Genomic DNA, 20,558 nt, shown 5'->3' with positions numbered 1-20,558 from the left:
CCTCGCTATGTTAATCATCTAATCCTGGACATACATTTGCCTGAGCGCTCCTGCAAATGCCAACTGCTTGAGTCAGACACTCCAGCTTGCTGTTGGCTCTGATGGAAAACTAAACAGAGCAAGAAGCTGAGTGTACAACCAGCTCAGCCCACACCAGGCCATGGGGAACATCAGAGCTCCTCCAAGCTCTCGGTACCTCTGTGAGCTTCTTCTGTAAACCAGGTCTATTCCCCTGAAAGGCATATTATTCCTCTATTGAAATGTTTGGAGAAATGGCTAAACACAGTCAACTGTATTTCAAAATTGCCTGAGGAAACAGTTTCTATAATTATCTGGGGAAGAGATTAAAAATGCCATGATCAGTGCTATTGAAAAAATCCCACGGCATGAGTCACTAGCCACCAGTGAAAGAAAAAGCCCAGAACGGACACGAGTTCAGTGTTCAATCCTCAGCCAGTGCTGAGAGCATTAATAAGGGGGCTAACGGCAATGGAAGTGAAGCCTGTATTTTCAGATGTGCTGCACTTCTGCTAGGCATGCTGGGGGTGCTGCCAGAGAGCCAGGGAAACCAAATTCTCCAGAAAAAATTGGTATGGCTGCAGGCCACAGATGCAGAGCCTCCCTGCTCACCCTGGTGCCAGGTCCACCGTGCAGGGAAGGGAACTGGGACTGCTTCTGCTGACCCTGTGCCAGCAGAGAGCTCTCCCTTGCATAGGGGAGGTTTCCACTCTGCAAATACAGCTGCTTCCCAGGGCCTCGGCGCTCTGCTCCTGAGGCTGGCGTCACTCCTTGAGCTACTGCCTTGATGGGCAGAGGCAGAGCCTTTTTGAGGGGGACAGGGAGAGAAACAAGAGCACTGAAGCGCTCTTCCTACGCGGCCTGTTCAAGGCAGAGCACCAGGATGGAAAGCAAGGAGTGTAATCTAGGCACAGAGGCAGCAATCCTGCTCCAGAGAGCAGCATCCAAACACATGTTGTCTCTGCAGCACAGCGAAGATGTTCCCTCTGGAGCGACGGTCCTAATGCTGGCAAAGGGCTGTGCTCAGCCTCCATGGTTACATACTCACGCTCAGCTGGATGTTCTGGGTCGTGAGCTCCTCAGCTTTCTTCTCCAAGGAAGACACCCAGAGCTTGCGTTTCTGACGGCAGCGGGATGCGGCAGCCCGGTTCCGCTCCAGGAACCGCTGCCGGCGCTCGTCCGGGTCTTCATCAACCGTTCGTCTCCGTCGCCCGCCAGTGCTGGGGGTGGGCTGGGCAGGGGAAACCTGGAGATGGGGCACGTGGAAGAGAGATACTGAAAAGAAGCTCTGGTGCAGGCAGGCAGACACACACCGGCGTAACTAAGGTTTGGCAGAGGAGATGCCAGCACTCACGGCTGGGGCAAAAAGGGATTTGCTTTTGCAGAGCAGCCAGAACTACACACTGCGGGGATGGACCAAGGGCAGCCCTGGCTGCGACGGGGGAGCTGGGGACAAAGCCCCTTTCACAGGCATTTCTGGCAGCCCTTTCTCAGCTGAGTCTGAAGTGCCCTCCAAACTTCAGGTGTGAATCCACATGAACTCTCTGAGATCCTGAACCAGGTGAACTTGTGAATGTCAGGGGAATTTAGTTAAAACCCAGACTCCTACAGTCAGCTAATGGCATGTAACCATCAGCAGAAGTTTCCTCCCCTCCGTACCAAGGAGCTAATGTGGTAAATGACCACGGGCAATGCAGAGGAAACAGCCTTCCTTTTAATTTCACTTAAGAGACTTTAAAAAGCACTTCATGCTGCAATGACTTAGGAGATTCCCACATGGCCAGTGACCACGTATCAGCTGATGGAGGGTAACTTCCAGCTGCAGGGCTGCGAGTGCTCAATCCCGCTCTGATGCACGTAACCACGCAGAGTCAAAGCACCGTCTCCATTTGGGTTCAGTAACTTGCGGAGCACAAACAAATTACAGTTTTTGAGTGGGCAATTTGCTTTAAAAATTAATTTGGGTTGAATTTTCCCTGAATATGTTCTGCTAAACAAACTCTCAGAGGCAACTGGTACAAACGATTTTCTAATGTTGCACATTCCCTGGTTTTAATTCAGGAGAACAAAGGAAAAGTCAGCGAGGGCAAACAGTCCTGCAGACACAGGCTTGCCGGTGCTTCTGCGAGGGCTCTGTAATTACACTGCCACAATCGGGGAGTGCAGTTACACTTCGGTACTCGCTGTCAGGCAGCATATGGATATTAAACTTTTGGAAGCCTATCTAACTGACGGAGCAGGTGGCGATCCTGATGGAAGGCTGGCATTTGGTTAGCTGGCAGGAGCCAGTGGAGTTGATTGCCTAAGAGGGGAGCGTTTAACCCCAGTAATTGAGCAGGGAGAAGCAGCAAAATATTCTTTCAGAACTCCAGACCTCGTCAAGCAAATTAACATGTTGCTGAAGTTTTCTGCCTGGTGGTGTTTGAGACCATTAGTGCTGAAGCGTCACTGAAAAAACAGGGTTTTTAACTCATTCTGCACACCAGGAAGCCACAAGGTTTTCCTTCTCTTTTCCCAAGGCCCAGAAACCCCCAGCATCTCCAGCCCAGCTTTGCAGGCTAAGCAGCAGCAAACCTGTGGCTGAGCTGGGGAAGGGGCATCAGGGTGCTGGACAAGTATCTGACTCTGCTCTGGACGTGCGGTCACCATTGTGCTGGCTGAGCCCACCACCAAGCTGCTGCCATTCAGTGAGGAAGATGCCGTCAAGCTGGCCTTCAGCCTCTGTTAAAGGAGAAAAAAGGACGTCAGTGGACCTGTTATCCATGCTGCTAAGGCTTTAACCAGCTCCTCCATCATTCAAGGAGCCAGGCCGCTGGGGAACGGGCTCTTCAGGGACTGCGGCTGATTCAAATCCAACAGAAAGCCATCACCATCTGGCCTACCCAAAGACAGACAGTGGCTTCCAACTTAGGCTCAAGCAGGCAGGTGTCCACATCCCAAAATTGCTACTGCAACTGGCACCGATCCACTCCCCAGCTGGCAGGCTCTGCAGAAAGACCATGGACTGAACAGGCTGTGGAGCTCAACTGTCCTTGAGCACCCGCAGAGGGGTCCTTCTGGAATGGAGTAGGACCTATGCATGATCGAGACCAGGTATTGCAAGTTCCTTCTCTGGGCAGCCAGACGCTTGCCAGCAGGGCAGGATGGCTGTTTCATGCCTCCAACAAAGTTTAAGATCTCTCACCCCACTTGTAGCTCTGATCTGCCCATGAATCCTGCAGACACCTCAACAGGGTACGATGGGAGCAGTGACAACACACCAGCAACGGTGAGCAGCACCACCGTAAGAGGTGGGTTTGCAAACACCTCTACCCTGTCTCAGCCAAAAAACCCAGGGTTTTTGCTGCTCTCTGCAAACTTAGGTTTGTCTTCCCTCCTCTGCGTGCACCTAATTTGAGCCACGAAGAGCCAAGACAGGAAAATTCTTTTGCAAACTTTTAGTTAAAGGGGCCTACATGAAAACCATTACCAGGATCCTTGGATTACAGCACAACATCTCTCCTCTTGGCTCTGCCTTCCTCAAGCCCACCTCCAACCCATCTGTTATCTTGGAACTAGAAGCACCAGCTTTACAAAGCAGCCGTGTTTAGGATAGGGCTGAGGTTTGTCTTGACAATAGCGTGCCTGCTCTGCCTGCCAGAGCCGCAGTGCTGATTAGTCTAATATTCCTGGTGGCGGCATTTGTAACACCTGCTCTCGGTGTGGGCAGGCACTCTGATGGCTGCGCTTGATTTCAGAGAAGCAGTGGCTCTTCGTGAAGGCTGCAGGGAAAAAGCCTCCAGATGGAGTCTCTTCTGGAGGAGCTAGTGAAGACTGAGGAACAATGCTGTGGATGTGACACCCTCCCCGGCATGTATTCGGACCCTTACCATTTTGGCTTCAGAGTGCACTGGAAGTCCTGAGGGTGAAATGGACCCGCTGCTGTTGATGGGTGGCCCAGGAATACCAGGAATGTTCGGCACCATGGACATCGGCCGAGCCAGCTATCGGGGATGAAACAACGCTTGGGTTATGGAAGCTGAGGTGCTTTCACAAGTGCGCTCCGTGAAGCGGCTCTGTAATAATTCCCGGACCAAGCACATTTATAAATCTTGACAAACGTTCAGCGTTTAACTACTGCCATCAATTATGCCTGCTGTCACTGAAGGCCAGCAGCCACTCCTTTGGTGGCCACGGTGGCTGTTTCAGAATCACCCAGCCATACCAGCCTAGCGCTGAGGACAGGGAGGAGGGCAGCCCTAAAGCCTCCCTCCTTCCCTTCCATCCCAGAGGGCTTTTCCCCACCAGTACACGAGAGTGGATGGAGAGGGAGGGTACAAGATCCCCTATGGTTCTCTGCCCGGTTCTTATTGCAAAGCTGCCGCAACACCAAGGGTAAGTCACAGCATCCCCTCCTAAACATGGAGAGCTTTGTCCCTCACCAAAGAGGGGAAAAACCAGAGTTTGCGCTTGCTTTTATAAGCCACTCAGGTACGCTGTTGCAAAGCTCTACAAACGCAAGTCGTGTTTCAAGCTATCAGGAAGGTGTGAAGATGTTTCCGTGCCCACAAGCTATGCCAAGCTGCCTGCTGTCTGCCTACTTTGATGTCAACATTTCTGTTACCTGAGGCAGAAGGTTTTGGCCATTACTCACTCAAAACCCAGAAGACATGCCCAGCAGGACAGACAGGATTCACACGGGCTGCTTGGTCGGGAACTGAAGCGCTCGGAAGACGTACAAGCCACCCACCAGGCAAATCTGCTTGTGAGTTCTGCACCACGGAATATTCTCCGTATGCAAAAAGCACAACCCGCAAGGCTGATATTCAAACAGCTCTTTAGCACGCTGGCGAGGTTAGGGTGGCTTTCCTGGCCTGCAAAGACCAACATGTTCTCTGCAAGCTCGAATGGTTTCAATTGAGGCACGCTGTTCCAAATGGAAGCAGCTAATCAGGGATCCTACAGTTCCCAGCCCTGGATCAATGGCATGAGCCATCTGTCCAGGCAAGGCTTTGTTTTTTTCCAGACTTATTGCCCTCTAGTGTGATCGACATGTTATTACTACCTTGCCAGAGCTGGTCCCCCTCCTCCTCCTCCTCCTCTTCCAGTCATATCTTGCACAGAGGGGGAGATATATTTTAATTTTTACAAAATGGAAGTGTCTGCATATATTTGGCAGGGGAAAAAACACTGTCCCCTCCTCTGCCACGCAGAGCTGTGTTGGAAGTTTCTCTCACCGATATAACAGAAGGCATCTGTACGGGAGGGCCTGGGAGGACGGGCATGGTCTGTCCGTTTGCAAGCTGCACGACAAGTGGAAGGGAACCTGTGGGAGACCTGGAGAAACAACAATTCAAGTTCTCATGGATTATTTCAAGTTTTTGCTGTCCAGGCAGCCCCACGAGCTCAAGGGCAGAAGCACGAATTAATTCTGGTTCATGGATTTGGGCTCATTTTCCCATTTCTGAATGGCACGTTCTAAATGGGTGGGTGCAAAGCCTAGCTGAGCACGTGTTAAGGTAACTCAGCCTTCTGCACACTCGCTGCATGGCAGCCAGCACGTGCCAATGTCACACCGAGGAGACCCAGGCTGCAGCTCCTCGCTTGGGGCTGGCAGCGACACTGATGGCCAGCATTACGGTGTGCCCTGTTTAACTCCTAGGTGTACGCTGGCTGGCCAAATACACCATGGCTGCCAAAGCCCCAAGACATGATGCCCACCTGGATAGACAGAAAAGCACATCCAGGGGCTGCTGCAACTCCTCCTCAAGGAGATTAAAAGTGCCCTCCCAGGCTGAGCCTGGCACTAGGCAGATGGGGGATCTGGGCATCTGCTCCTGCCTACCAGTAACTTCCTGGCCTGGGAGCCACGTCTGCTGAGCTCCCACGAGAGGGTTTGCAAAGATTTAGCTTTCCATTAACAAGCACTTCTGACTCTGACTCCAGAGAAAATCTCCTAAATATGGAGTCAATGCAGGGCTGGCTTGTGTCTGCCCAGACAATGGCTCTGGGAGACAGAAAGGGTCCCGCTCACTGCAGGCTGGGGGAGGAGGCGATTGCGCTGGAGCCTAATTGTGACAAATTAACAATACCAAGAACTTTTTCCATTGCAGATCACTTTGCAGCAAAAGGCGGTGTTTCTGCATGTGGTGACAAACAGGCACACATCCCCCTGCCTCCATTTTAGAGTGTCATAAACCTCACCGTGCTCCAGCTCTGAACCTCTGGACTCAGCCTTTCCAGGAGAGCGGAGGAAAAGCCAGAGCTGATCTGCTCCGGACAATGGGGAGAGGAAGGAAACCGTCCCTGCCAGCAAGGGCTGATCTCCCGCTCCTCCTCCGTTCATGACAGCACAGCATGGAGGCAGAGATGAGCCGGGAAGAGAAGAGTAGAGCTGCTGGGAGCCTGACTTTGCAGGAGGGAGAAAAAAAAATTGCTGCTGCCTCCTCTGCCGAGCCCAGGGAAGGGGATGGACGAGGCTGGGCTGCCTGGGATCCTTGGAGGAAGCTGTGCTGGCATGGAGCAACGGCAGGGTGGGGAAGCAGGGGACGTGGGTCAGAGGTTGGAGTTCATTGTGCCAATAACTCAGGCTGGAATTTTTAAGGCTGCCTTGGGAACGTGAATGCGCAACTCTCATTCATTTCTATTGGGCATCCCAAATCCTCCAGGCTGCTTTGAAAATCCCAGCCTAACAAGCTGAGTTACAGGGAGGTCACAGACTCCCCTTCATCTCTGTCATGCTGACAACCCCACCATGGCCGCCGTGGCCCTAACACAGGGACCCTCGTTAAAGTTGCAGCCCGACCTCTCCGTAGAGTGCGTTCAACTCTCACACTGTAGGAGGGATCTACCTGCATGGACTGCAAAGGCCACATAAAATCGTATTAAAGTCTAGCTTACTCCAGTTCTGATTTTTTCATGCCTCCAAGCACAAGGCGACTTGGTTCCAAACAGCCCCGTGAGTCTCTGCCTGTGCGGGGTTACAGAAGGAATATAATGCCTTTTCAAAACCCCAGGACAATCACTTAACCCCTTAATACCTCAAGACAGGATTTAAAACTTTCCGTCAGGAAGTCTGGATTGATGGTGCCAGAGGGTCAAAGCAAAAACACACACAAAAATATGAACTGACAGTCGAAAAAAATGGCCTGGTTAATGTAAGGAGCCAGCCTCAAACAAGGGTAATTAGAAAGAGGCCAGGACCACAGCAAAAAAGAAGCACCCTGACACCAAAGAATAGAAGTGAGGCTAAATATATGTCTCCTGAGGGCTCATTGTAATGTGTTTCCTGCATCCTTCAGGCTCCTTCCTTTTATGTGCAGGGCTGGAGCTACCTAACAGTGTGGCAGGCTCATAACCACTGCAGCGAGTGCTCTGGAGTCTCCGATCCAGATTGTTAAAGGGGCAAAAAGGAGCAGGTCATTAGATCTGCTGAAACAAACAGCTCCCGAGGCAGAAGCTGACCATGAAGGAGGCCAGCAGGTTGCAGAAGAGGTTACACTTCAGAGGCAACAGCTGTCTGAGAAAATCCCAAAGCCATTAAAGATCCAGACAATTTCCTACTGCCAGCTTAACTGAGCTCTCTCCACTGCATCAGGCTGCAAAAGCAACTTGGGAGTCCCCAGTCAGGCCACGCTCCCATCGTAGACAGCAAGTGTCATGTCAACGTGTTTGGGGATTGGGTTTAATTTTTCCCTGCAGTGAGTTTTGCCTCGTTTCGTTACGCTTTGACAATTAGTTCCTGCTTTCTGCACTTACACCCCATTCTGCTTTTGCAGACAGTGCTGCAACGAGGCCCTTATGCCCAAGCAGCCGCAGCGGGAATCGCAGCACCTCAGTTGTTCTGACAATCAAGGAACTTATTTAGGTACCTAATTACTGCCCAGGAAGCCTGACAGTACGGGAGAAAAACCTCAGCACACATGTCCCTCCTCTGTACTTACCCAAGCTGTCTGTTGGAAGGGGGAGCCTGGGTAATGACAGAGGTTGGGGAAGGCAGCGTAGGGTGGAGCGGATCATAACCCAAGTGTAGTGGCAGCGAGCCTGGACGCACGATGGCTGGAGTAGGTGTAGAAATGATTACAGGCTTGGAGGTGATCTCCTGAAGAGGATCAACAGACAAAAGGAGACACACTGTTACTTATTAGCTTAATAATCGCCTGTCTGTCTCTTCCTTCTGATGGCTTAAAAGCAATTTAGGGAAAATTAAGGCACCTTCGCCACAGAAACTGAGGCATGGAGGGGAGCAACTTACCCAAAGCCACACTGATTTGATGTCAGTGCAGGGAGTGGGGCACAGAAATTCAGACTCCTGCTGCCTGCAGCAGCCTCTGGGAAATAATCCCCCTCTAAGAACTACCGCTCCAGCCCCAGCTAGCACCTCTAGGGTGGGAAATTATTCAGATGAAGAATGTGTCACCTGGACTAATCTGCTCTGAATCATAAGCCAGCCCCCACCAGGACACAGGGAGCCGGTCTCCGAGAAGATGCGTTACTTGTTTGGCGCTTTTGCCCTGCCGGAAAAGCATTCCCAGGGTGAACAGCAAGGCTTTCTGCATTAGCCAAATCCACATGGAGACTTAAGGGCAGCAAATGTGTATTTCAGTGAACAAGCTTTTATCTTTCTTTCTAAAATGAGGGGAACCTCACAATCCCAAATCAGGCCTTGGCACCCAAGTGGAAAAAAATTTGTTCTCAGTTGGAGAAGGAGAAACCAACATCTCCACAGGGCATGGTCAGGGAGACCTACCTTCTCTTTGTTCTGTGGCGACTGCGGGTTAGATGCAGGGCTGTCTGGCGGGGAAGAGTCCACCTCCACCGGCTCTTCCTCCTTTATCTTGATGTCCGGGGTGGAGGGCAGAGACATGTCCAGGGCTCCAGCACTCTACAGGAAAACCAGCCATGGATTGAGAGGACAATTAGCTCATATTGTTTGTGAAACATTCGGCTGCTCCCAGAGGAAGAGCTACAGCTCTGAGCTCTTGCCAAATTATTATTATTTATTTGTACTGAAGTAGCATCTGGGAGCCCGAGGCAGAGAGCGGTGCCGTGCCGCGCCGGCCCCATCCAAACAGAGACAGAGACCTAGGAAAGACGGTCTCTGCCCCAGATGGCACCATTTTGTGGTTTCTCAGTAACACACACACATTTCTTTCCATGGGTTAGGTTTTGGGGTTTTTTTTTTTCATAAAAGGGCTCTGCTAAGGAGAACAGGTAACAAAGCCAAATGCCTGCGAGTTACAGAAGGCACTTTCATTCACAGAAGAGCTGTAAAGCATTGTATAAATCAGCCTGAATTATTTTATTACCCGATTATCAAAAGCAAACAAAGAGCCATGCAAGTTATTAAATATCTATGAGCGCCCCATTAAAATAAAACCCAACCATATGCCTGAACCTGGCAACTTGCCACCACCCTGGGTTCCAGCAGTGCCACGTGCCCCATTTTAACCAGTTAATGACTTGCTGGGGACGGGAAAAGGGCAGGGTGACAAGGGAGGGGGACTAAACTGAGTGGCCATCTCTCCCCTCCCCAGACCTGGAGGAAGACAAGACCTGGGAGAAGATGGCGTAAGGGAGCACCGGAGGAGCACGCAACGGCGCGAGACTCCGACTGCAGGATGCTGCATTCAATTGGGCTCCAACAGACCTCGCAAATCACCCGGTCCCTCCCTCCGTCTGGGGCAGGAGAAACTCTCCCTAAATCAGTCCTGACAGCTGTTTGTCCAACCTGCTTTCCCTCCCTCCACAATCAATCCCAGCGCTTTCCTTCACTCGCCCGACTGCTGACAGTTTGTCCTAGCATCTAACCTAAACCTCCTCCTTTGCTGCATTTTAAGTCCTCTCAAGGGAGGGAAAATTGCGGCAAGAGGGTAAATCCGGGCATCTACGGATGTTCTTGCTGCTCGAGTGGGGTGCGGCTCCAGCGCCTCGGCTCTGCACCGATTTACGCAGGGGCTTTGCTCGTAGTAAGTGCAGTAACCGTTTACCTGCCCTCTTAAGCAGAGATGTTGCACTGGGAATCACAAAGGAGAAGGGATTAACATGCAGGAAAGTTTCAAACCACTTAAAGTGCCTCCAGGGAAGCGCCTGCTGTGCCTATGTTTTTAATTAACATGCTGGTGTAGAGACCACCCTTGGAACTGGAGGACAAAACATAACAGCAGCAACTGGGCTCGATGCAGCCAAATGTTGAAAGCATCTCAGAAATGCAGGAGGCAGCTCTGGCCAGGTTCGGTGAGTGACAAGCCATCTGGGCCTGGGGACCTCGCCTGTGCAGAGATTTTCTAGGAGGGATAATGCTTTCCCTAACGCCTGAAACCATCCCAAGCTTCACGCTGCCGCATTTGCCTGGCTGCCAGCGGAAATATTTAGACTGCAGTCATCCTAAAGCAAAAAAGGAAAACAGCTAACAGCCTAAGGATCATAGCTGCAGCTATTAGGTAGCACAGCCCAGGAGATGGGTGGTCTTACATATAAAACAACTGGCTAGACTGTGGGCTGCTCAACCATTTATATGTGAAACCACAAACGAAAAGCTACCTTCTCCCAGTGCTCAGGGTCTGGGCTGCAGAGAACAAAAGGCAGGGAATTCAGAGCATAAAATGCCACGCAGCCCCGACAAGGCCCTGCAGCATACCAATGAGAGAGATCAATTTATGCTTTAAAGAGCCCTGTTATTAGGAGAGCGGGTGAAAGACAGTTTTCAGTTTTAATTCTGAATTCCTCCGTTCCCCATCTCGGTGAAGATTTACGTGGCTGTGCTCCTGCAGTTTATTTCCAAGCAGCGCCGCTGACTGTGAGCGTATGTACATACATATATCAATTTAGTAAATGTATGTGCCAGTCTAAGAGCCCAATACGCATCTGCTGCTCCTCAGATCCTGGAAAGGTGGTGTGGGGGGGAGAAATGTCCTTAATTAGCTGCTATCTGACGAGATCCCGTTGTCCTTCAGACCCTTGCGCTCCTGAGGTTGGCAGGGGCAGCCTGAATCGATAGTGCTTGCATATGAGGGAGCTCTTTGTTAGAAAAAGCCTCACTCCTCCATGGAGCCCCGCTCTCTATTTGCATGTACTGTGACACTGTTCAAATGCTAAAGGCACACGGCAGCTAATCGGTCCCTTCCCTGCTGATTGCACCTTAAAGGCATCATCGTCAAGGATCTTGATCCCTGAGGAGGCTCCGAGTGAATTTTTGCTCAGATCCTGAGCACCGAGTCCTGCTCTTTTCCCACATCTCCTTCTCAAGGTGCGAGGTATTTCGGGTACTGCCTTTTTTTTCTTTTTTGAAGTGAAAAGCCAAAGGAATAATAAACCATTAAAATCTGCTCTCACCAGGCCTCGGATTGCAGGATAGCCAGCCAAAGTCACCCGAGTTAAAAAAATAAAGTCCCACGTAAGCCAGCATATTAAATCCGAGACCACACTTAGTTACCCTACAACATATGCCTTTCATCAGAACAGCACCGTCCCCCCTCCAGCCCCCACAATATGCACCCGGCTCAGTTTTACGGCAATGGTGGCCTTTGCCTCTTGCCTTTTTCTCGTCATCTTCTGCGGCTTTCTTGAACTCGTGCTCAAAGGAGCTGGCCAGTTCATTGAAGAGTCCCACTTCTTCACAGTTCTTCAAGAACCGAGTTGGGGTTGGAGTCTGATCTGTTTGGGTTGTAACACCAAGCATCGGTCAAAGAGAGGCTAGAAATTTCATTTTAATCACCTTAGTCCTCTCTGGGGACCCCTAGCAAATGTGGCCTCTGTTTTGTGGAAGTCTGGATGCTTTTCTGCTAAGGTGTATGTCATGTTTGTAAAACAAGTGACAATTCAGAATGGGGAAAATAATTCCTTGTTAATTTTGTTTCTCTGGTAAATGCTGTTCAAAGGAATCATTGCAGCAAGACGCATGCAGTGATTTCTGTGAAATTCCTGCCTGTGGGTCGTGTCCTGTCCCTCCCACCCCAGGGTTTTGCTTGTCCTCATCTGAAATGCTGCTGCAAGGAAGGAAAATAGTGGGGTTTGATCTCCCTGAAACAGCAGATCTTAAAAATATGGAGTGATGAGAGGGGAAATGGCCGATTGAAGCAGCTCCACCGCTGATGTGGAATAGAGCTGGGCAGAGTTGCTTCTCTCCCTGTGCCGGCTCCGTACATTAATGCACATCCTAGGACAGACGGCTACGTGGGAGTGCTAATAATTACCACCACTGTCCAAAGCAATCCCTCTGGGGCCCGTTTTCCACCATATTAACACGTTGAGTCATGATCTCTCTGGCCATCACCCAGGCTATAAAGCAGAAAGAAATCTCCCCGCTCCCAGCGAGCCTCGTTTTTCTGCGTGACGTTAGGTCAGGAGTCCAGGTACTAGCAGGAGCCCGGCACAAACACGTTACACTGAAAGAATCCACCTGGCAGAAAACTACATAGATTTTTAAGCACAAAGGGGATCCCTGGGATAGTTTAGCCTGACCTTCTGCATAAAACATCGGCTGTTTGGCACAGATGCTCCCTGTTCAAGCGCACTAGCTGTGCTCGAGCTGAAGTGTCTACAGAAAACATCCCATTTGATTTCAAACCCGCCAGTGGTGGAGAGTCTCCCACAGCCTTTGGGAAGCGACTCCAGTGATTACTTCAACTTGCTGTTACAGACCTACACTTTATTTCCAGTCTGACTTCAAACCCTACCTATTGGTTTTGTTAATAAAGTAAAGGCCTCCTCTGAGCACACTTCGGTTCCCCCCCAATCTCTCTTCATTAAACCAAGAAACTTTGTCAACTAAAGATCTCAGCAGGACGCTGTTTTTCCAGTGCTTTAACAGCTCTCAGGGCTCTTTTCGGACCATTCCCCATTTAGAAAAGTCCTTCCAAGCCGCGCACGCCAGCCCGGGGCCCAAATCTCCAGCAGAAGTTTTCACAATGCCACAAAGCAAAGCCATATAACGTCTCTTGTCTTACCCTTCCCCAATTCGTACCTCCAGGAATTGCAGCAGCTCTTCCACCCACAGCATCACCCCAGAAGTGCACGTTCCCATTAAATAAGTCTCCCTGCTGCCAGCTAAAACCGGCAGAGAGAGAACAATTCTTTACGACTCTCTTTAGCTTAACCGCAGAGTTACGGCAAGAGATGTACACTGAATCCTCCTGCTCATTAACACACGGGCTGCTGCCCTGGACTCGGCACAAAGCAAGAGGGAGGGAGAGAACAAGAAAACCCAGAGACAAAATGGTGGCTTAAAAAAAAAGAAGAAAAAAAAAAAGGGCATTAGGAACATAGGGCAATAACGCCCTAGATCTCACTGCTCAAAGCCAGCATGCTTTATAACCCTCACAACCCCCCCGGCAGCTCTATCTGCCATCAAGATCTCTGCCAGGAAAGCCTGTGTTAAATAGGCTGGTCTTGCACTGACCACAGCTAAATAAGTTTGGGGTTTTTTTTGCTTTGTGGCTTACCCAGAGTGACCCACTGAGCATCAGCCCAGAAGAGCTAGGAGAGGGGGCTAGACCCGCCCTCGCTGCTGTTCCTTGTGCTAAAACAACAGTGTTCATTCCACCCACGGTTTTACCCCTGAGAGTTTACCCATGCACAGGAGGAATGTACACCTCTGGGAGCAGCTAAGATGAGGACTTTTAACGCCGCATCCCCGTTAGAGCCAGTGGAATTTCAGCTGGAGTTAGGACTGTACCCCATTTCTGCTCCCTCATCACCGCCCAGGCAATTTACGCCCTGGGTTTATCAAGCAAAAGCTAACCCTCCCGCTGTGCACCCTGTTTAGAAAGGGGGTGAACTGAAGTAAAAACGACCTTTAGGAATCTGAGGTTTCTTTCAGCCCCTGCCCCAAATTCTTCACCATCAACTCCCATTAGCCTGATCCCATTTGAAATTAATTCTCCCTCTGGGAGCCTGTTTCGTCTCTGCAAGCCCTCCCCTCGGAGAAGCTTTTTGCCCTTCCAGCAAAGGCTGCACGAGCTCTGTTACAACCCTACCCACAGCTAGAGTTAACTTGAAGGCTTTAAGAAACCAAATGAATTGCTATTTCCTACTTCAACACTAAATTTGGGCTGGAGATGAACCCGGGAAAAGGGTGCCAGGCTCTTGCAGCAGACGCTTCGTTTCCCCTTATGAACTCTTCAGAAAGGCGTCAGAAAGCATTTCCTCCTCTCTTCTTGTTCTCAGCAACAGCCTTTTCATCCAGCGGTAACACAAACCTCACGCCCTTTTAAGAAGCCTGAATGAAAGGGGACTGACAAGGCAGGAGAGTATCTGTAACCGGCAATGATCTGCTGCCAGACAACAATATATGTATTTTTTTTCCCCCAATCTTATAAAGGCTGCATTGACCGTACGCTGCCAGAGCGCCTCATTTGGGCTCTGCAAATGCACTCTCGGCAGTAGCCAGTGCACTTGATGGCATTTTAATTTATTAACTGCTAGCCTAAAAGCTCAAGAAAATTGACACCTGGGCTGAGGAGAGGAAGCTGGGTTTGTCAGATTTTGTTCATCGTCCTCAAAGCACATGCAGAAACGTGAAAGACCTTTTGTCCATAAATCTTCCAGTCTTAATAAAAAGGGTGAGAGAGCTAAAAAAAAAAAAAAAAAAAAAACCAAACCCCACAAAACCTGATACTACCATAAAAAAAGAAAAAAAATAGAAACTTGGAAGCCTCTGGCTTTCCTTTCCTCCTGATTAAATGCAGATCACAAGAGCTTTTTATGGGAGGTAGAGACGTTTTTCAGTGCATCTGGTCCCTGGTATTAATCTTGCAGTCATGCTATATTAATGTGCACCATTTTCAGAGCTGGCCTGGATTGAACGCCGCATACCTGCTATGATGACTGAGTCAGTTCGAGCAGGGCCGAATTTCAATGTCATCTCATGCTTGTGTTTATGAACCGCCAGGTGGTCCTCGTTTGTAAACCTCTGAAATGAAACAATTTAGAAAATCGTGAATAAATGCATTTTGTGTTTTACGGGTACATCCTGCAGCAGGGTGGGGGAGAGAGCCGCCCGGAGAGCAACTGTAACACAATCGCTGCCGAGCGTTAAGCAAAACCAGAGCGGGACAGATTGTTTGAGAAGCGGTGTGTGAACACATTGCTCAAAATGAAAAAGCCATTACATGGGGCTTCTGGGGAATGGGGGACAAATATTTTTAATAATCCATTTTTTTAAGCGGCAGGGCCACACAGCAGCTGCAACTGACCTAGGAAATGCAAATCCGCCCTGCTCGGTGAGATGCGCCGCTTTATTGCTGGCTAATGGAGGGATGAATTAGGTGCTATTAGGGGTCGGGCAACTTTTTTGGATGGCGCGCGACAGAGCTGGCACCCGCCTGGCAATTCAGGCCGTGACTTTATGGAGCAGGACGGAGGCGGCTGCCCGTCGTCCCTGCCCGTGGCTCTCTGCGATGGCACGGAGCAGCCCGAAGCACGACCACCGTCAAACCGGAGGAGGGGGGATGCATTTCACACGCCGTAAAGATGCTGTCTGAAATTCCACCTGCAGGAGAATTGCAGGATAAAAACCCACCCGTGATGGCTTTAGGAATGTACTGGGTGAGGGGGCTCACATCCACCCTGCGAGAACACGGAGGCAGGGCTGGGTGCGTGGGGCCATTGCTGACACCCGGACAAAAGGGCAGCATCGCTGCTGCGGGGCTGCTTTGTGAACGGCCACACCAGCCCCAAGCATCGAGATTGAGGAAAGTGAGGGGGGGAGAAGAGGCAGGGATGGGGTTAAAGCAAATAATCATAAAGACCCGAGGATGGATTGCGCCTCTCCTAATAGACTGCGACAAACCGGGAGGCTGAGGGCATTGCACGGGCTGTACTGCAGGATTTTTATGCATCCAGGAGCCGCGCAGCATCGGGCTTGTTTCTAGAAAGAGCTGCTGCTGCAGCAAAGGATTTCTGCCCTTTTCCCCTTCCTTTTTTCTCTCTCTTTAAACCATCCAACAAATAAACCAACCCAAAGCCACCTGTTTCTGTGAATTAGCTCAAGCGTGACACCCCGGGTTCGCTCGCTCTTTCCGAAGCTTATTTACGACTCAATTTTTTTATCGAGCAAATCTGCATTTTCCAGGCTGGAAGCCGCCGCGGCGCCTTCCCGGGAGCCGTGCGGCGGGGGGGACGTTAGCAGAGGCAAGGGACAGCACTGCCGAGACAACGGGCGCATCCACACATGTCCCATCCATCTTCCCCTTCAGTGCAATAACAAGTGTATTATGCAAAGTGTCCTTCAAACACATTGTATCAGAAGGTGCTTTTGATAGTGACTCGTAACTGGAGCTCAAATTAAAAGAAATTAGAGCTGGTGGGTCTTAACACGCTTGCAGGGAGAAAACCAAAGAGGTATTTGCCCACGTAACCCCAGGCATACACATGCCTGCCTTTCCAGCCACTGCTCCCCGATTTGGTCCGTAACTAAACCTTAAATAACATTTCTCAACGGTTTTGCTGAAGATACACATGTTCTGGGTTTCTTTCCTCCCCGCAGCTTCTGAAACCCTCAACTCTGCTCCAGCCCAAACGTGACTCATTTCCAAACAGCATTACAAATCTCAGCAATGCCAAAAAGCCACCGAACAAAGGAGAAGTGAGCGAACTGCCGCCGTTTTCCGAGGGAGACAAAATTTGCAGCATCGTTTTGCATCGCACCATAAAGCGTTCATGGAAGGGGGAACCGGGGAGAAAGGGTGGGCACCGACACTTTGTCATGTTTCTGGCCCAAAACCGCCCTGGCTTTTAACATACTCGGCTGCCAACCCCACTCGCCCCTTGCGACGCAGTGACGAGCTGTTAGCGGAGGAAAATAGGTGGGTTACGGTAAGCAGAGAAAAATAAATCAGTTTTTTTGTGAGGACAGAGGAGCAGCCGGTTTCAGATGAATATTTAGTAGGCAGGCGGCCGCTGCTCCTGCGGCGTGTCAAAATACTAAACATGCAGAGAGAGGGGAAAAAAAAGGAAAAGGAAGAAAATTCCCAATTCTCTGGCTCCGTTTTGTACTGGGTAAAGAAGTAGGAGATTTTTAGGTCAATGAGGGAAGCAGTAAGAGGATGAGGTGGAGAATGGGGTCACATTTCTCTCCCCCCTATGCTCTCCCCACCAGCCCCAGCTCCACAAGGGGCATGCTTCAGCCCAGCCTCAGTACTGCTGAATTTATTTTAATCTTTCATTTTGCTCCATTGCAGGAATTTTTATTTTTTTTTTTACATTTTTTTTTTCTAGGGCACTTTTCCTGCTTTCGGTGTGCATTACAGCTCTATTTAACATCTTTATGTGGTCTCACTAGCTTGGGAGCGCTCTCTTTCTCTGCACAGAAATGCTCACAGACACAATATATCTTTCTACATACATTTCCAAACGCCGAAACCTAGAGGCTGAGTCTGGCACTTCAGTTCTAAATCATGTCATTTTACACAGAGAAGAAAGCGGGGGGGTGGGGGGTGGGGGGAGAAAGGGGAAGAGTAGGGGGGAGAAAAAAAAAAAATCGAATGAGTTAAAGCCACAGCACTGGCTTTAATATTTAATCTCCTTCCATCAGCAGCTGACATATAGCAGTGTTATTTCAGCCTGCTATTTTGTGGGTGTCTGAATTAAAAAGAAGATGTAGACTGTAAACTCTTTGGGGCGAGGGACAGGCACTGGGATAACGCTGCTGCCTCCATACTGCAAATCGGCCCCGAAAGCAGCAGTGACTCTTCACGCTGCAATGGCGAAGGGCTGCATAAAATAAAGAGTTTAAACACCGCACACAGCCCTGATTTCTGCTTTTCTCTCCCCTTACGATGGCCCTACGACTGCCTTCAGTGCAGGGGACAGAGCACATGGATGGCATTTGGGGTTTGGGTAAACACGGGGCTGGGTTTATTTACCCCAGAGACTGTAACAGCTTTTTGGAGAAAACAGATTTGAGGCAGACTAAGGCTGGCCAGTCCGCATTCTTTACTCAACAGGCTGTGACAGCTCGATGAATAAATGTGCTCATTTAAAAATCTTTATTTAATAGGACACAATACTTCCAGCTGGACCAACACACCATCTTCATTAGAGCAAGAGCCAGAGAATAAATGCAGTAGGCTGAAGCCTGGATCTTTAGTCAGAAGGAGATTTTTCCATCAGCTTAATAAGCACAACATGAGAAACGAGGGGTTGCTCAGGGTTTTTCCTTGCTTTTGTAAAGCCTACAACTGCATTTGATGCAAAAGCAGGGTCAAGTGAGCGCCAAACCCACTGCAAACAACCCTCCGACCGTGCAGGAGCCCAGGCACTCGCTGGCTCTCCCGGCAGCTCCAGCACACAAGCTGCACGGCTATTTTTTAACCTTGACAGTAATTTTCAGAGAACATAAACACCGGCTGCGCACCGAGCCGGTCGCCTGGCCAAAATTCTGTTTTAATATAGACCGGGTGTAGGCTGCAACAGCACACTGTTCTATGGGCGCACGCTTGTAAAAAGGAGACTTTACCTTGCCAAAAGCACAACTTCTGGTACAGTCTCACCAGACCTGAAAGGGGTGAGGAGCCAAACCTGTCTCCATCAAGCTCATCACACGGCTGAATTAATAAGCTGCCATTAATACAGGGAAGCCGAAACGCTGCTCCAACCTTAACTCCAGCACAACGGTGTGTTATTCTGCCCATGGACACCATGGTACTGCCGTGACACGGTTAAAACACCTGGATACCAGGGGAAACAAAAGAAAACAGCACATGTCTTGCAACTGCAGGGCTGGATGTGAATGACTGCACTAAGCACACCAGCGTGGATAAGCTGAACTCAAAGTCATCAACTTTAAAAGAAGCCACAACAGATTTCACTTACGAAGTCCGTCTGGTTGCTGTGATGCCCTACAGCGAGTGATTACGGTGTGATCAGCCCAGGGTGAGGGGACCTGGGGGATGTCCTGGGGTCTGCCTTGCTTTCCTGGCACCACCTTGGGCAGGGGGCACCTACCTCCTTCATTTGGGGACCTCCCGGTGCGCAGGACACCCACGTGAGCTGGGAGACAGCGGTGTGCAGAAAGCAAGGCCAATGCCACTGGGAGATGCTGGACCTCCTGCATGCATCCCAGCCCACCCAGCGTCCAACGCAGCACATCCTCCCCACGCTTCCTGGCTGCGGCAGACCCGCTGCCTACGCCCCATCCATACATCTTGCTGTGACAGGGCTCAGATGGATTTCTAGCCGCATGGCAGGCTGGATAGATATTCCCCGTTCATTCCGCACAACCGCAGAGGTAACTAATGCAGGGTCACAGATGCCCCCAAGGGCTGGGTGCCCAAAGGTTAGCTGTTACAGCTGTGAGTGATGTGACCCCCCAGTTCTTGCGCAGATCTGGGCTCCATCTCACCCATTTCCCATCTGAGCAATGACAACGATAATTCCCTCCCTTGCAGAGAGGCTGTAAGGATTAATTCGCTAATGTGCATAAAGTGCCCCGATACTGGAGTGATTCATAGATTATAAAGGCCGGGGGGACCATTACAATTATCTGCCCGGGACCACGTGAATCCCCAGATGGGCCCAATTCCATAGGAAAGGAGGCGTCACGAGATGACGAGGAGGTAGCGCTGCAAAGACTTGTTGGTTTGAAAGAATGCAACAATAGTATGGCCAAGTTGACTTATTTTTACACTTACGCGAGATGACACAACAAGATTTTGGACCCGTTTCCTCTTGGAGGGTTCCCCATAAGGTGATGCACACTGGGCCAGGTTTCAGAAGAGCTCGGAGCCCACTCGCTCCCACTGGAAAGTTCATGGCTATGTTTTCGAAAGCAGCCAAGGCACTGAGTCCGTGCAGCTCGAAGGTGGCCGCAGCAGCTATGGTTACCGAGCGCTTCTGGAAAGCTGGTTTCAGTGGCAGCATCCTTCCGCTAGAGGAGGGAAGAGACAGCACCTCTGTGAGCCTGAATGAGGATAAACGAGAAGAAGAGTGAAGGTTTACGAGTGATCAGCTCAAGAACAAAAAAAACCAGATCGTGTATCGCACGTACAGGTATTCAAAGAGAGTTCTGCCGCTCCTGTTCGAGCACAAAGCCTTTTGCAGGAGGGGGAGAGGCTGCTCGGTGGACTGTGAGCGCAGCACAGGCTTTATATAGAGAACGCCCCTGAGCCAAGGTCATTTCACCCCAGCCCGTACAGGGGAGAAACAAAAACCTGAAAGAGAGGCAAGAAGGTAATCTCCACAGCCGCATCAGCCAGGAGGCATCAGCTCAGTATCGCTTCAGGGCTTTGCTTTGTCGCTGCCACAGCGGGGCCATTTCTTGCATTGCAGAAGGATGCTTGTCTGCAAGTGCCCGGTGCCCTTCTCAATTCATAGGCAGCAGGAAAAGCTTATTTCTACTCACTCAGGTCCTGTGAAAATCAGAAAGACCACAGCCAGCTCAGTCACCTCAGAAAGGAGCGGGCTTGGATGCATTTTGTGCAATGCCCCCCTGCAGCTCCCCCCCACCACTAAAACTGCATCAAGATTAAATCTTGAAATGTTATTTTTGGCTCAGGCAGCTCCAGGGACCCATCTGGCTATGCATTTTACCTTAAAAATCTGCTTACATCCTGCCCTATGAT

At 50.3% G+C, this 20,558-nt stretch overlaps 1 protein-coding gene across 6 annotated transcripts in view; it reads right to left on the bottom strand.

The window, feature by feature from the left end:
- LOC104313723 (cyclic AMP-dependent transcription factor ATF-7) overlaps positions 1 to 20,558 on the bottom strand; it is a 70,349-nt gene that overhangs the window by 8,865 nt on the left and 40,926 nt on the right. For 5 of the 6 annotated variants that reach the window (XM_069806292.1, XM_069806293.1, XM_069806297.1 and 2 more), the window contains 8 exons: positions 14,812 to 14,908; positions 11,534 to 11,652; positions 8,747 to 8,881; positions 7,941 to 8,098; positions 5,235 to 5,334; positions 3,888 to 4,001; positions 2,593 to 2,739; positions 1,067 to 1,264 (listed from right to left, as the gene is read on the bottom strand). In XM_069806292.1, coding sequence (XP_069662393.1) covers positions 1,067 to 1,264; positions 2,593 to 2,739; positions 3,888 to 4,001; positions 5,235 to 5,334; positions 7,941 to 8,098; positions 8,747 to 8,881; positions 11,534 to 11,652; positions 14,812 to 14,908 — 1,068 coding nt within the window. Of the gene's footprint in view, positions 1 to 1,066; positions 1,265 to 2,592; positions 2,740 to 3,887; positions 4,002 to 5,234; positions 5,335 to 7,940; positions 8,099 to 8,746; positions 8,882 to 11,533; positions 11,653 to 14,811; positions 14,909 to 18,942; positions 19,262 to 20,558 lie in introns of those variants that run through there. The other variant, XM_069806298.1, reaches the window with a different exon arrangement.

The sequence above is a fragment of the Haliaeetus albicilla genome, chromosome 18, assembly GCF_947461875.1.
Source record: "Haliaeetus albicilla chromosome 18, bHalAlb1.1, whole genome shotgun sequence".
Taxonomy (NCBI): Eukaryota; Metazoa; Chordata; class Aves; order Accipitriformes; family Accipitridae; genus Haliaeetus; species Haliaeetus albicilla.
Note: the sequence above shows the minus strand (reverse complement) of the source record. Positions and strands in the feature narration are given on the sequence as shown.